Below are 13,310 nucleotides of genomic sequence, written 5' to 3' on the forward strand. Positions count from 1 at the left end.
AACCCAGATGACAGTTTGTTGGTACTTCAGTGAGTCAGCGGTGAACGTCAGTCCTGGTGTTTGTGTGAGTGTGTGTGTGTGTGTGTGTGTGTGTGTGTGTGTGTGTGTGTGTGTTTTTATGTGGTTTATGAGGACACAAATTTGTATAATGACATGGGAATGACATAGGTATTACAATGAGAAGGTGATTTATGAGGACATTTTCAGTGTTACTTCATAAATCATTCAGAATGAGTTGTTTTGAAAATCTAAAAATGCAGAACGTTTTCTGTGAGGTGTAGGGTTGGTGTAGGGCAATAGAATATATACGGTCTGTACAATATAAAAAACATTACGCTTATGGAGAGTCACCATAAACCGTAAAAACCAACATGTGTGTGTCTGCGTGTACATACGGGTGTGTGTTTTCGTTTCCATTTCACCCATGTCATTTCCACACCAAACCTGAGTGTATTGCTGGAGGCTGAGACACAGTCTACAGTAGTGGTTGACCGATTTGGCATTTTTAATAACCAGCAGACATGTTCACAAGTCTCTGCGGTCAAGTATTTGAGGTTGAGTCCAAGACACATTTCAAGTCTTTGTTCTATTTTTAGCAATAGTTCTTTCAGCTAGTTATTGAGGCTAAATCGGTTTTGAAATACTGATTTCACAATACGATTTTCTCATAATTTATTTTTTTTTGCGAAATGAGATTTAAGACAAATTAGAAATGGAAAGGTGTCCCTTTTATTATTTCTCAGAAAAAATGCTGCACGTTTCTTTGTGAAATTGACATATGTCAAATAACATGACTAAATTGAAATTTAAAACAAACCCCAAATCAAATGAATAACACATGAAAGAAATCTCATATAAACAAAGTCAAGTCACCTTTATTTCTATAGCACTTTTTAACAATACAGATCGTGTCGAAGCAAGTTTACGGTATTAAATAGGAAAATAGTGTCAATAATGCAAAAGGACAATAGTAAACACTCAATTTTCAGTTAAAGGCAGTTCATCATTGAATTTAGTCATCATCCAGCTCAGTTCAGTTTAAATAGTATCTGTGCAATCAAGTTGACGATACCTGGATATTAAGTGTCCCCAACTAAGCAAGCCAGAGGAACCAAAACTACATCGGTGACAGAATGGAGAAAAAAAAGGCTTTGTTTGTGCTCTTTCCATTTAAAATTAGAGGCAACCACAGTATTTTAAACACAATCCAAACAAAGAGGCTGCATACATGCAGCATGAGCAGTTTTTAATCTAAATTGGATTGTATAATTTCGAAATTTGAAGCAAAAACAGAATGGTCTGACTTTAGTTTTGTGAAACTATCCTACATAAAACATCTGCATGAAACAAGCAGCAAACCGGCTGAATTAGAATGCAGATTCACTCTCTGCCAGCAGGTGGCGCTTATGAAACAGCAGCGATACAGCGTTTCCTTGGTTACTGCTGAGGTTATGAACACTAATATGCATTATACAGAGAAAATTCCATATTCAGATTTCTAAAGACAGTCAGTCCCCTTCAGAGATACATTCATATAAACTCACTCCCCCAATTGTATTGCGATTTATTTAACATCTCAACATGTTTCTCACATATTTGTATCGATTTTCAGCCGGCTCGGGGAGCACCGTCACATTTCTATGCTTCAGATATTGGTTTCTGTGGTGTGTAAAGTTTAGGGATGGGTATCGTTTACATTTTATCGCTATTGATACCGATACCGCTTATCGATACTGTTATCGATACTTTCTGGTGCAAAAAGATATGATGTGAAAAGTTGTTGAAAATTTCAAGTTATTTTATTACTGCTGAACTTTAGCAACTGTATTAAAGTTCTTCAGTCAAGAGCAGTGAGTTATTTCTCTCTTTGTGTTTTATTTTATTAACATTAAAAGGAATAGTTCACCCAAAAATGAAAATTGTGTCATCATTTACTCATTCTCAAGTTGTCTAAGACCAGCATGCATCTGTTTTTCTCTCAACTGTTTACTTTCACTTTAGACAACTGTGTTTATATGTAAACCTTGTGTGTTTTTGACAGTATTAGCGCAATCAGACGATAACTAAGATAGCCAAGTAATCAGGTGCTGTTTAACCGGTCTTTTAGTGTACGCACGCTTCGGTGTACGCTCTCTGAATAAGTGTATGTCGGAACAGCACGCAAATGAAACGTTTAACCGGCAAGGCTTTAAAGCACACGCAAATAAGTGCAGTGTCTCGTGAGTGTAACTCTACCGCTGAATTAACATTTGACGTGACTGTGTCTCGCGAGTTGCAGTTGGAGCTGCAGCCGGGAGACAGTAAATACAGCAGTAAAAAAATTATCTTTTTCTTTTCTTTCATCTTTCTCTGTCTAGCTTGTGCTTATTTGAACAATGCTTGAAACTTGGTATGACGAGCACTTCCTGTGTCTGTTTGCCTCTTTAAGAAGAATCGCTTGATGTATTCCTCAGTTGTAAGTCGCTTTGGATAAAAGCGTCTGCTAAATGAATAAATGTAACTACAGCACATTGCTTGAGGTAGATGTTGTGTTTTGTTAGTAAATGTTTCATTGTCTTACTAGTGTTGCCTCCTTCGTTCACTATTACACTACTGCATATATTGCATCTGACACTGCTGTCACCTAGTTTTGTAACGTGAGCCCACACTTCCGAACGTTTCACTCTTGCCGCCATGACTGATTGCACGCAAACACACACCGCACATGCGCATGATATCACACGCACATCGAGCAAGCATCGGCCACATCATTCAGTGAAAGAAAATGACAAGCAGCAGCTTCTAATTCGTCGTTAACATTGAAGCATACGGAGATAAAACAACGCAAGTATCAATAAGAGTATCGTTTGTCCTGAAGCTTATCGGTACTCCGGTATTTGACCCAATTACGTACCTGTACAAAAAAATACCAGTTCTTGGTACCCATCCCTAGTAAAGATTCCTTTAGACTTTGTTTATTTACAATGCGATCATGCGTGTATAATAATGCTGGCTTGGTGTGTTTAGAGATCAATTGTTGTGACAGTTGCCACTGCAGAACATACTGATAGGGAATGAATGGATCAGGAATGAATAGAAAAATGTGGTGTATGATGCTGTCATGTGGGGACAATGTGTATGGAATATCATAAAGTGTGACTTGAGTAGTCACACTTGAGTTTCCATCTCTGATAACCAGCTTAATTAAACTCTAGCCTAGTTTGCCTGTATTGTTTGGCTGATATATTGAAAGCGCACTTTTTGACAGCGATGAAAACGCCAGGAAGCTCCCGTTCTCCATCTTCATTAGTCTCTTAAATTTAGTAAAGTGTGTATGATGATTTGTAGGATCTTGCTGGAGAAATCTCGCTCTCGTTTGACTCTACATCACATTGATTGAGTCACTCTTGACACTAAACGGTTGGTTTCTTTGGTGTTGCTGGTTGAATGTTGTGTCAGGCTCAGTTGTGTTTGAGAGTGTTTTAAATATTTGACTGTAATATAAATGATTTGGACCCTCGTTGATTAGTGTATTTCTGTGTCTGACAGGAGCTGGGTTTGACGGAGCTGGATAAATCTGTGCTGATGTATGGATATGCGACGGCCCTGCTGGAAATCGGACAGCCTGAGGTAATGCACCACAATTCAGCTTGATGTTTACCTGGAATGTGAGGTAAAGAAACTTCGGCTAGTGTCATGTGCAGGAGACGAGTGTGACTGAAGTCTTGTGACTTTACTGCTCACTTTATGCAAATGAAAACCTTTTCAGATGCCATTCCTCTTGTGCTTTCGTCTCGCATTCGGACTTCAATCAGTGTCAATTAAAGCATCTGCCAAATGTGCTAAAAAGAAGCTGTAGAATCCAAAAACCGGTCTGTATGTGAAGATGGACGTTCATACGGTTGATCTCAAAGAGATCGTTGTTACCAGTTATCTCATTTGCAGGTGTTCTTTTCTCTTTCTCTTCCTGGAAACTCCCCAAAACTCCCTGATTCTTCTGCCACAGTCACCTCATTAATTGATCTCTGTTTCTCTTTTTAATTGATCTCTTTCTCTCTTTTTCTCAGACTGCCAACTAGCCTATGTAGAAATACATCACAGAGTGATTATTCAGTGTGTCTGCCTCATTGCTTTTATCTAAAGACCGTGTTTGAAGGCCATGCGGCCTAAAAGATCCCTCGGTGTCAGTGCAGATACAAGCTCAGAGACGTACAGCATCAAATCACAGACGACTAAAATAATGGCTTCACGCTGGCTAGTCTACAAACCTAAATGTCGGATAAAATTGTACTGTATTTTCAGTTGTTGTTTATCGATTGTGTTGTTTCTTGTGTTTGAAGGAACTGGCTGAAGCTGAGCGGTTGTTCACCAAATTAGAGTCGTCAGAGAGGAAGTTTCAGTTGCTGGTGCATTATGGGATGGGCAGAGTTTACCTGAAGGAGAACAGGTGAGTGTGTTGATTTTGAATGCTGCTGCACTGCATGCTGAATGTCTTTGACTTCATGTCCTGTCTGGGTTCGATGTGTTGTAGATTTACTAAAGCTCTGGAGTGCTTCACTAACGCACAGCTGATGATCCAGAGACACATCACACCTGGAAAACTCACCTGGCCGACCACTAAAACTACAGTAGAGGAAACACAGTCGGCCTGTTTAAAGGTGCATAACGTGTGTGTGTGTGTGTGTGTGTGTGTGTGTGCGCGTGAGAGATCGTGACAGCTGATCCCAGAATATTCTGGCTTTAACACAGTTCAAACAAAACTGATTTAGACACATTTTACAGAAAAATTAATGCACATTTCTGCTTCTAAACCCCCTGAAAATTTGTGTGCTCTTTACTGTGTTTATATGTACCAAACCTAAATATGAATAAACAGAGTAAAGAGCATGCAGCACTTTTACGAAGAGGAACGAATCACATAGATGCAAATTCCTCACCTTTCAGTGACAACTCACCTTTTTGAGATCAAAATAGGTCACCTATGAGATTTGCTTAGATCCAATGAGATAGTGTTTTTATGGGGGGGGATGTTTTACAAAGGTACTTGTGATCTTACAAGGGTAAATAAAGAACTGGTTGTTTCAATAAGTGAAAAATTAGAGTTTTGGACATATAATGTAATAAAAATATTTTTAAAAAAGTAACTACAAATGAGCATGTAAAGCAAATATCTTTAAAAGAAATTCTGTGTGGAGCATGTTAGGGCTGCATGATTAATCGCATGCTATAGTCAGTCGAATCTCGTCAGTAAAGCCGTTTCTGTGATCAGCAGCATTTACTGCACAGAGCCGTACTTCACTGACAAGCTACACAATATCGTGTTCATTATCACAGACGATTTAATTTAATGCTGCTCCATCTGAAAGCAGGTGAAAATACCACATTTAATAACGTTTTTCCTCCAAACTCACTTAATCAATGAAAGCAGTTCAATCTTCTGTTTATTCAGCTAGTGCTGTAGGGATGTCCTGGGTTTCTTCTGCGGGGTGTATTTGGAGTTTCTCTGGCCTTCAGATGGAGATTTACTGCTGATCACAGAACCCTACTTCACTGAAAGATACGATGGCAATCACAGCTTCTGCCTAATCGCGATTTCATTTCGATTTATCGTGCAGCCCTAGAGCATGCCCCCGATCCGCGCAATGTTCTCACCTTTTTCCCCCTTACCTGTTTGCATCTCTGGAATCACAATGATTGTCTGCAGATGCTGAACCCAGAATAGTCCTTGTGACCTTGCTTGACATGCTGATGTATTTCCATTCGAAACAAGAAGTTGGAGCTTGTTCCTTTTTTTTTATATTCAGTGGTGTTTAGCTCAGTAAAGCCACTCACCACAGCCGCAGGTGTACAAAAAATGTCTACAGGATTAAATGATTGAATATGAAACTGTTAAAGCAAACAGACGTGGACTGAAAGCAACAAAACTTCTCATAACATCGTGCGTGTTTATGGTGCTGATATGAACTGTTTCTGTCCTGAAGGAACATCTGGAGGACTTCATAGAGGTGTGTAAGTTTCCTCCTAAAGCGGACGCGGTCTGCCGGTATCAGCACTGCCTCTCTCATACGGTGGAGATCTACTTCAGCGATCCAGACTTTAAGGTGAGTGTGCGGAGCTGAATCTGCTGCCTGATGGGTCTGGCGATCTGTAACAAGCGTGTGCTGTTTTGCAGGGCTTCATCCAGCTGACCTGCTGTCAGAGCTGCAGAGTCGAGTTTCATATGAGCTGCTGGAAGAAGCTCAAAACACTTTCATTCTCCGATAAGAACGACAAGGTCAGAGGGACACACGTGACGACGCTTATGAGAGAAACCTGAGGTTTCAGAACAGACGCTCACTGTTCTTATCTGTTTACTGCAGGATTTTCTAAAAGATTCATGTTTTACGCCAGACTGTGGAGGTCAGGTCTGTCACATTGTAATATATGGCTCGACGGGGCTGATAAAGTGTGAGGTGAGATGTATACACACTCACTCACTCATTCACTCACTCTCTCACACACACACTCACTCACTCACTCACTCACTCACTCACTCACTCACTCTCTCTCACACACTCACTCAAAGAGCACGCAGTGATGTTTCATTTACTTACTAAGATTCTTCTCTTCTCTCAGTTTAAAACATCTATTCCTAAAATCAGACCTGTTGGACGATTGAGAATCAAGCGGCAATGTACAAGGTGGCGTTTAATGCATCTTACGCATCATATTTCATACTTTAGCTGCATCTGTTGATGGCGGCTGATTTGTCTCTTTGTACCTCAACAGTATTAAGAAGTTGAAGTCTAAAAATGAACGAAAGCTTCGGCGGAAACAACACAAGTTGGCGACACGTTCTGCCTGTCAAGAGAGAAAGGAAGTATTGGCTGCGGACGCCCCTAAAGACCCGACGGCAGAGAGAGGTATCCAAATACATATCATTATAATAATGCGTATGAAGTTAAAAGATTTGAATTCATTTACAGGACTTTTCAATGCCAGGGTGCAGAATTTAGTAGAGACACTATGACATGTCCCTCTCGATATCCAGCCACTATTAAATTGTCCATCGCAATAATTTCGCACAAACAATTATAAAGCTTTATTAAATATATGTGTATGTAACCACTGTTGTTGTAATTTTGGCCACATCTGAGATGGGTCGTACCATTGACATTTACCTGAGAAGTAAAAAAATATGCTAGAAAACATTTAATAGATGTGTGGAGTAAAAACATATAAGAGCTGAAGTGTTTGAAACATACGAGTACAGTTCGGCTGAATGATAAAGTTTGCCCTCTTTAACTTTGTTGTTCTGTTTTTTTGTGCTCATCTGTTTCTGCTTCTTGCAAACAAGTGAATGAATCTTCCTCAGAAGAGACAAAAGCAGCCAACTCACTTCAGTGTCTTATATTATAATTACATCCATAAGCTTTGTGAAATTTGCAGTAACTCATGAATCTGTTGTTTGACCTCTTCATATTTAAGGAGAGAACTATAGTTTAAGTCGGACATCGCTTGTCATGATGTTGAAGGGTGTAGAATTTAGTAGAGACGCTGTGACATGATCCTATATCAGACACTAATAAATAACTTTGATCAAACAATTAAATGTCTGTTATCTGCTGTTATGTCCCCATCAATGCCAAAATCAAACCTACACCATTGTTTCAAGGTTTAGAAATCACACTTTCAAAATAGGACAAAAACAGTTGCTGATCAATACAAATAGGAAATATCTAGATTTTTTTTTTATTGATTTTTGGCTCATTTTAAAGGAATAGTTCACCCAAAAATGCATGTTCTGTGATCATTTTCTCGCCCTCAAGTTGTTCCAAACCTGTATGAGTTTGTTTCTTCTGTTGAAAACAAAAGAAGAATTTGTGTAACCAAACAGTTGACAGTAGCCATTGACTTTACTAGTCTGGAAAAGCCCCGGACCCCCGGATGAGAACCGCTGTTAATAACACTGTATCTCTGTTCTTATCATTCCTGCAGAGCCACCCAGAGACTGTATTGATATGGACCGTGTTTTACATCAAATTCATGATAACAAAGGACTTTTTAAAGAAGAGTCAGTGAATATTTCTTGCTTTTTGGAGCATCTGCGGCCGTGGCTGGATTTATTTGAGAGTAAAGGACATGAGAGCGTGTTAAACAGCCGTAGAGACCCTGGACCTCTGTGGGAGCTGGTGGATCTTCTGCTGGAGTCCAGAAACCGGGTCTGGGCTCGAGTCTTCATCGAAACGCTCGGCCTGACGCTTCATATCAAACCCAAACTGCAGCAATGGGCTCAGCAGCTCGATAACGCTGGTGCGTTTCATTCACACAGCTGTTCACTTCCACATCTTCTGACTAAACGTCGCTGTTTTCAGAAATCTGAATATTGTGTACAAGTGTCCATCATTAATCAGTCTGATGTGTGTCTCCTCCGTCAGGTCTGAAAGCCACGGAGTCATTCGTCAGTCGTTACAGCTCTCATCTGGAGGATTTGGACCTGAAGCCTCTGCTCACGTTCACACCGCTGCAGGAGACACTCATCGAGAAGTTCGGCACCGTTCCGGAATTATTTGACCGTGACGGTTTAACTGTAATGGAGTACTTAAGACAGGCTCCGGCTAAAGAAAAGCGTCTGTTTATTTGGACTCTAGAGTCGAATCGAGAGCGCTATCACTCCTGTCACTCCATTCTCGATCAATATTTTGAAGATGGTACGTAAGTCAGAACAAATGTTTTATATGTGAAGGGAGTTTTTTGTAAATAACTGTTTGTTTTTCTTTAGATGCTGTTTGTTTAGTCATTAAAAAGACTGATGATGACGAGCACATGGTAAGAGACGCGTGCTGAAGTGTTTGTTTCTGAAGCGTTTCATCTGAGTAAATGACTCTCTCTGTGTGTGTGTGTGTGTGTGTGTGTTTCAGAGCTCAGTATTTAAGAGTAAAAACAGGCATCGCAAGAAGAAGCAGAAGGAGTTAAAGGTGAGCGTGGTCAGTGCCGCGGCGCAGGACCCCGGCGTGCTTGATGCTCATCTGTGTGTCTGTGTGTTTCAGTCTGTTATTGTGCTGTCTGGAATGAGAGGTGGACATCCGAGGGATGAGGATGAGGAAGATGAGCTGTTCTCCGAGGAAGACGCTTTGTGAGTTCAGAGCCGTTGCGTGTCACATACGTGAAGCGAGTCAGTTTCGGTGACGTTGTGCATGTGATGTTCCAGGATGTTCCTGAGCAGCATGGATCCGTTCAGCGTTCCCGAACACCTGCGAGGGCAGCTGGAGGAGTTTGAGGAGCAGTATGCCGGATCAGCACACCGGAGCCACTACCAGAGAGTCCTGGACAATAACCCCGACCCCACTAAAGAGAGTTTATACGAGTACGTCTCGCCTGTGCTTCTGCTCTCCGCATGATTGTGGCCAGTGTTGTGGCTAACGCGAGATGCATAATCAGATTACTTTTCAAGAAACTAGTAAAGTAATGCATTACTTTTTAATTTCCAAGAATACATCTGAGTTGCTTTTTTGAATAAGTAACGGCAATTACTTTTTTTCCCCCGTTTACTGCCTGACAGCTCGACTGTGCTCATGTCGAGAGAAATGAGGAGTAACTGCAGAGACGTTGTGTGTGAACATGATCTTACTATAGTACACAAAAACAGATTCAGTATTCCTCAATGAATAAAAACTCAGAATATGACGCAAACCTGTAATTAAATGTTAAATACAAATACCCTTTATGTATTTAATCCCATTTTATAAACCTGCTGACCTTCAATGATCCGATTCAACAAAACTGAGCAAAAATGACTTTAGATAAACATAACGTTTTTGTTTGTTTGTTTGAGCGGCGCCCTCTACTGTACAGATGTGAATCAACATTTCCGTCAGCCTGCAGGCTCATTCATTTCACTGTTAGTGTATAAGAGCTTTTACATCTACCAAAAACAGAACTTTTTATATTTTATAAACAAACAAGCAAGCCTAGCCCAGGTGAGGGGAAAAAAAGTAATGTAATACATTACTTTCCATAAAAAGTAACGTAATTAATAACGTAATATTGTAATGCATTACTTTTAACAAAGTAACTTTCCCCAACACTGGTAAAGACCTGTTCACACCAAGAACTATAAATATAACAATAACTGTAACCACAACTATATTATTAAAAACTATAACAGCAATGATAACAAAAACTATGATAACTATATTAGCATCCATACCAATGGACAATGAAAAGTATAATAAAAATCTATAATATTAGCATCCACAGCAACACACGATTGTTGCGGGTGAAGTCCATTTATCTCTGTCGGAGTCTGTGAAGTTGGGATTGATGAAGTTCATGCAGATTTTGCTCCTGTTCACACTGGTCATGCAAATTCACTGGCTGATCAGCAGAAACCCTGCTTGATTTTTAAAGTGACTTCTGTGTGAGCAGTTCTTCATATCGCTACACGCTCGACAAGACAATGGACTGTAGAAGTTTCACTAATGTGACGACACCTTGATAGTTGCACTGCAGATTTGTTGTCTGTCGCTTTCAATGCTCGAGCTCTTTAAAGCAGGATGGATTCTGATGGGCTGTCATTGGATGCTTTTATCATTTATTAACTGGAAAAAATCACGCCGAAAGAGATTGCAACGGTATTGTTCTTTTGTGTTATTATCGTTATTTAGGGCTGTCAAAATGGCTGAAAAACTAAATTCGTATTTAAGACATCATTTCAGTTAGGGGGGAAAAAAGCTTTTGGCTTCTCTCCTGAGGCCACAAGAGGGTGCATCTAGCAAAATATTACTAAAGAGCATTTCTTCAAAGCAATAAAATAAAACAACTATCTTTGAAAAAAGTGCATAATGTTTGTAAACCATATATAATTTTCGTTTCTTAAACAATTAGAAACAAAACAGCATTATGTATGAATGTATAGTTTAATACAATGGACCGAAAACCAATCACAAAGAGTGCTTTTTTTTATTTAAAAACATGAGATGCAGTGGGATGGGGAAAACCGCCATGAAGTCTCGAGACATGTTTTTTAAAAGTTAAACTTGCATTAATTTTACATGGCTTTCTAAACATGCGGCTCTCTTGTGCGAGACGCGAGTGCAACGCTGATAGATGTCCCTCTAGAAAATGTGATAAATATGCGTTCTGTGTGAACGGCTTGGCTTCAGTTTTGACGTAAACAACATTTCCTATGCATTGATGTTCTTTTTCCACAATATTTTGAATGAACAACGCAGCAGTGGGTTCAACTGCATAGGCTAAAAAAAGCATTAAAATGCAACGACACCTTCATCGTGTGCCACTGATAAAGCTGCCTGACGCACACCTAAAACGCACACCGAATGTGGTTTTTTATTTTAAATTCGTAGAAAATATTCGAAATTCGAATTTTTTTTGACAGCCCTATCGTTATTATTCTCATAGAGTTAGAACAATTATTAAAAATGTAGTTATTTATTGTTTGCTGTGAACGGGCCTTGATCCAGTATAAAGGGTTCACAATGGAAGTGGAGTTTAAAATCGTTTAAGATCAGTGTAAAAAGTGAGTGATCGTGTGTGTCAGTTATTTCGCTCAGATCCTGGAGGAGCACGGGCCGCGGTGCGCCTCGGACCCGCTGATGGTGGGCGAGCTGGAGAACTTTCCTCCGGAGGCGCAGCAGAAGATCGCAGATGCTGGAGGACTCGAGTCCTTCCTGCTGGAGTCTCTGCGCTTCGTCATGATGGACGAGCTGATCGGGCTGATGAAGCACGCCGTGTGTCTGACAGACTCCCTGCCTCCGTCACACCTCAACCCCTCGGCTGAAGAGTTCTGGCCTCACGCAGACGCTCTGAGCGACACTGCGTCACACCTCAGCCTTCCTGATGATGATCCAGAGGAGTCTGCGTCCTCGGATCCGTTCCTGCTCCTCCCCGACCCGTATGCCTTCGAGTGTCCCGTCTCAGACTACGAGTATCTGGCAGCAGATGTGCTGGAGCGAGCGCCGGCGTCTGAGCAGAGCGAGGACAAACACACAGCCGTGTGTGAGCAGGTAAGATGGGACGGATGACGGGAATGTCGTCAGGATGAGTGCCGTCTCTGACCCCTGACTCTGTCTTACAGGATTTGGCAGAGCATACAGATGTCTCCATTAACACAGAGCCATACGTGTCCTTCGAGAGCAACAACGTGAGTGAATGTCTGTTACATGTATTATCCGCTAGAACCAGAACTAGGGATGCACCGAGACCACTTTTTCCAGAACTGGCCGATACTGATACTTTTATTTTTGGTGCTTGCCGATACCAACTAAGTACCGATACCTGCATGTGCATTGCATATGGAATTTAAACCAGAAGAATATGTATAATATTAGTTGGGTTCATTCATTTAGCAAATAGATATTTCCTTCAGTTATTTTCGCACTTTATTATGCCCATTAAAATATATTTTACAAGCTTTACACACTGTTCATTTTTTTGCTCTATGGTATTTCATCTGTAATTTATTAGCACATCTCAGTACTGTAAAGACGCTTTCCTGTAATAATGTAAGGAACCACTCGTTATCCTATTGCCTATAAATCTTGTAACTGTGATAAACATATTTTCTGAAACTTAAGTCGTGTTTTTTTTTTTACACTGATCTATAACATATATATATTATATATATATATATCTCCGTGTTTTTTATCATCTGAAACGTGCTGTGACTTGTATAATCTCATGTACTTCATAGACATCTATTCTGTTCTCTGTTGTTCTGTTGTCGGTGATTCTTTGTCTGGACACGGCACTGTTCACACACTGTGTGGTATCGGGGCATTTTTACGAGTACAGGAGCGCAGTATCGGTATCGTAACGTCCGTGTTTCTTCCAGGGCGACATGCTTCAGAAAGAGAAGCAGAGTCTGCAGCTGTTGAAGGAGATCCAGCAGATGAAGGAGGATGATGAAGCTGTGCAGCAGAGGAGGGCCGAGGAGATCGCAGCGCTTCAGGAGGAAACCCAGAAGACCACTCTGAGGATGCAGGTAGAGAATCAGCCGTGGGCATGTTCTGCAGCGTTTGTGTGGTTCTGCGGCTCAGATGCATGACTGTGCTTGTGTTCAGATCGCCAGCACCGAGCTCAGCATGTTCCAGCAGAAACTAGAGGAGGAGGTGAGGAAAGACCAGCAGGAGAAGAAGGAGAACCAGGAGACGCTCAAGACACTGAAGATGGAGATCAAACACCTGGCAGATTTACATGAAAGGTCAGACACACACTCAACATCAGTTTGATACGCAGAGGAAACATACTTCAACACACACACTCACACTCACACACATTCTCTCACACACACACACACACACCCACACTCACACACACACACACACTCACTC

The 13,310-nt window shown here is 40.8% G+C and overlaps 1 protein-coding gene across 1 annotated transcript in view; it reads left to right on the forward strand.

The window, feature by feature from the left end:
* Positions 1-13,310, forward strand: part of LOC107744207 (E3 ubiquitin-protein ligase TTC3-like) — a 45,264-nt gene that overhangs the window by 17,202 nt on the left and 14,752 nt on the right. Inside the window, 18 exon segments of the mRNA XM_016557730.1 lie at positions 3,529-3,609; positions 4,320-4,426; positions 4,511-4,637; positions 5,961-6,080; positions 6,152-6,253; positions 6,339-6,431; positions 6,595-6,659; positions 6,748-6,881; positions 7,957-8,271; positions 8,397-8,669; positions 8,741-8,787; positions 8,880-8,936; positions 9,009-9,094; positions 9,170-9,325; positions 11,519-11,984; positions 12,056-12,121; positions 12,812-12,961; positions 13,041-13,180. Of these exon segments, the coding sequence (XP_016413216.1) occupies positions 3,529-3,609; positions 4,320-4,426; positions 4,511-4,637; positions 5,961-6,080; positions 6,152-6,253; positions 6,339-6,431; positions 6,595-6,659; positions 6,748-6,881; positions 7,957-8,271; positions 8,397-8,669; positions 8,741-8,787; positions 8,880-8,936; positions 9,009-9,094; positions 9,170-9,325; positions 11,519-11,984; positions 12,056-12,121; positions 12,812-12,961; positions 13,041-13,180 (2,585 nt within the window).

The sequence above is a fragment of the Sinocyclocheilus rhinocerous genome, unplaced genomic scaffold (assembly GCF_001515625.1).
Source record: "Sinocyclocheilus rhinocerous isolate Xijiao unplaced genomic scaffold, SAMN03320098_v1.1 scaffold2753, whole genome shotgun sequence".
Taxonomy (NCBI): Eukaryota; Metazoa; Chordata; class Actinopteri; order Cypriniformes; family Cyprinidae; genus Sinocyclocheilus; species Sinocyclocheilus rhinocerous.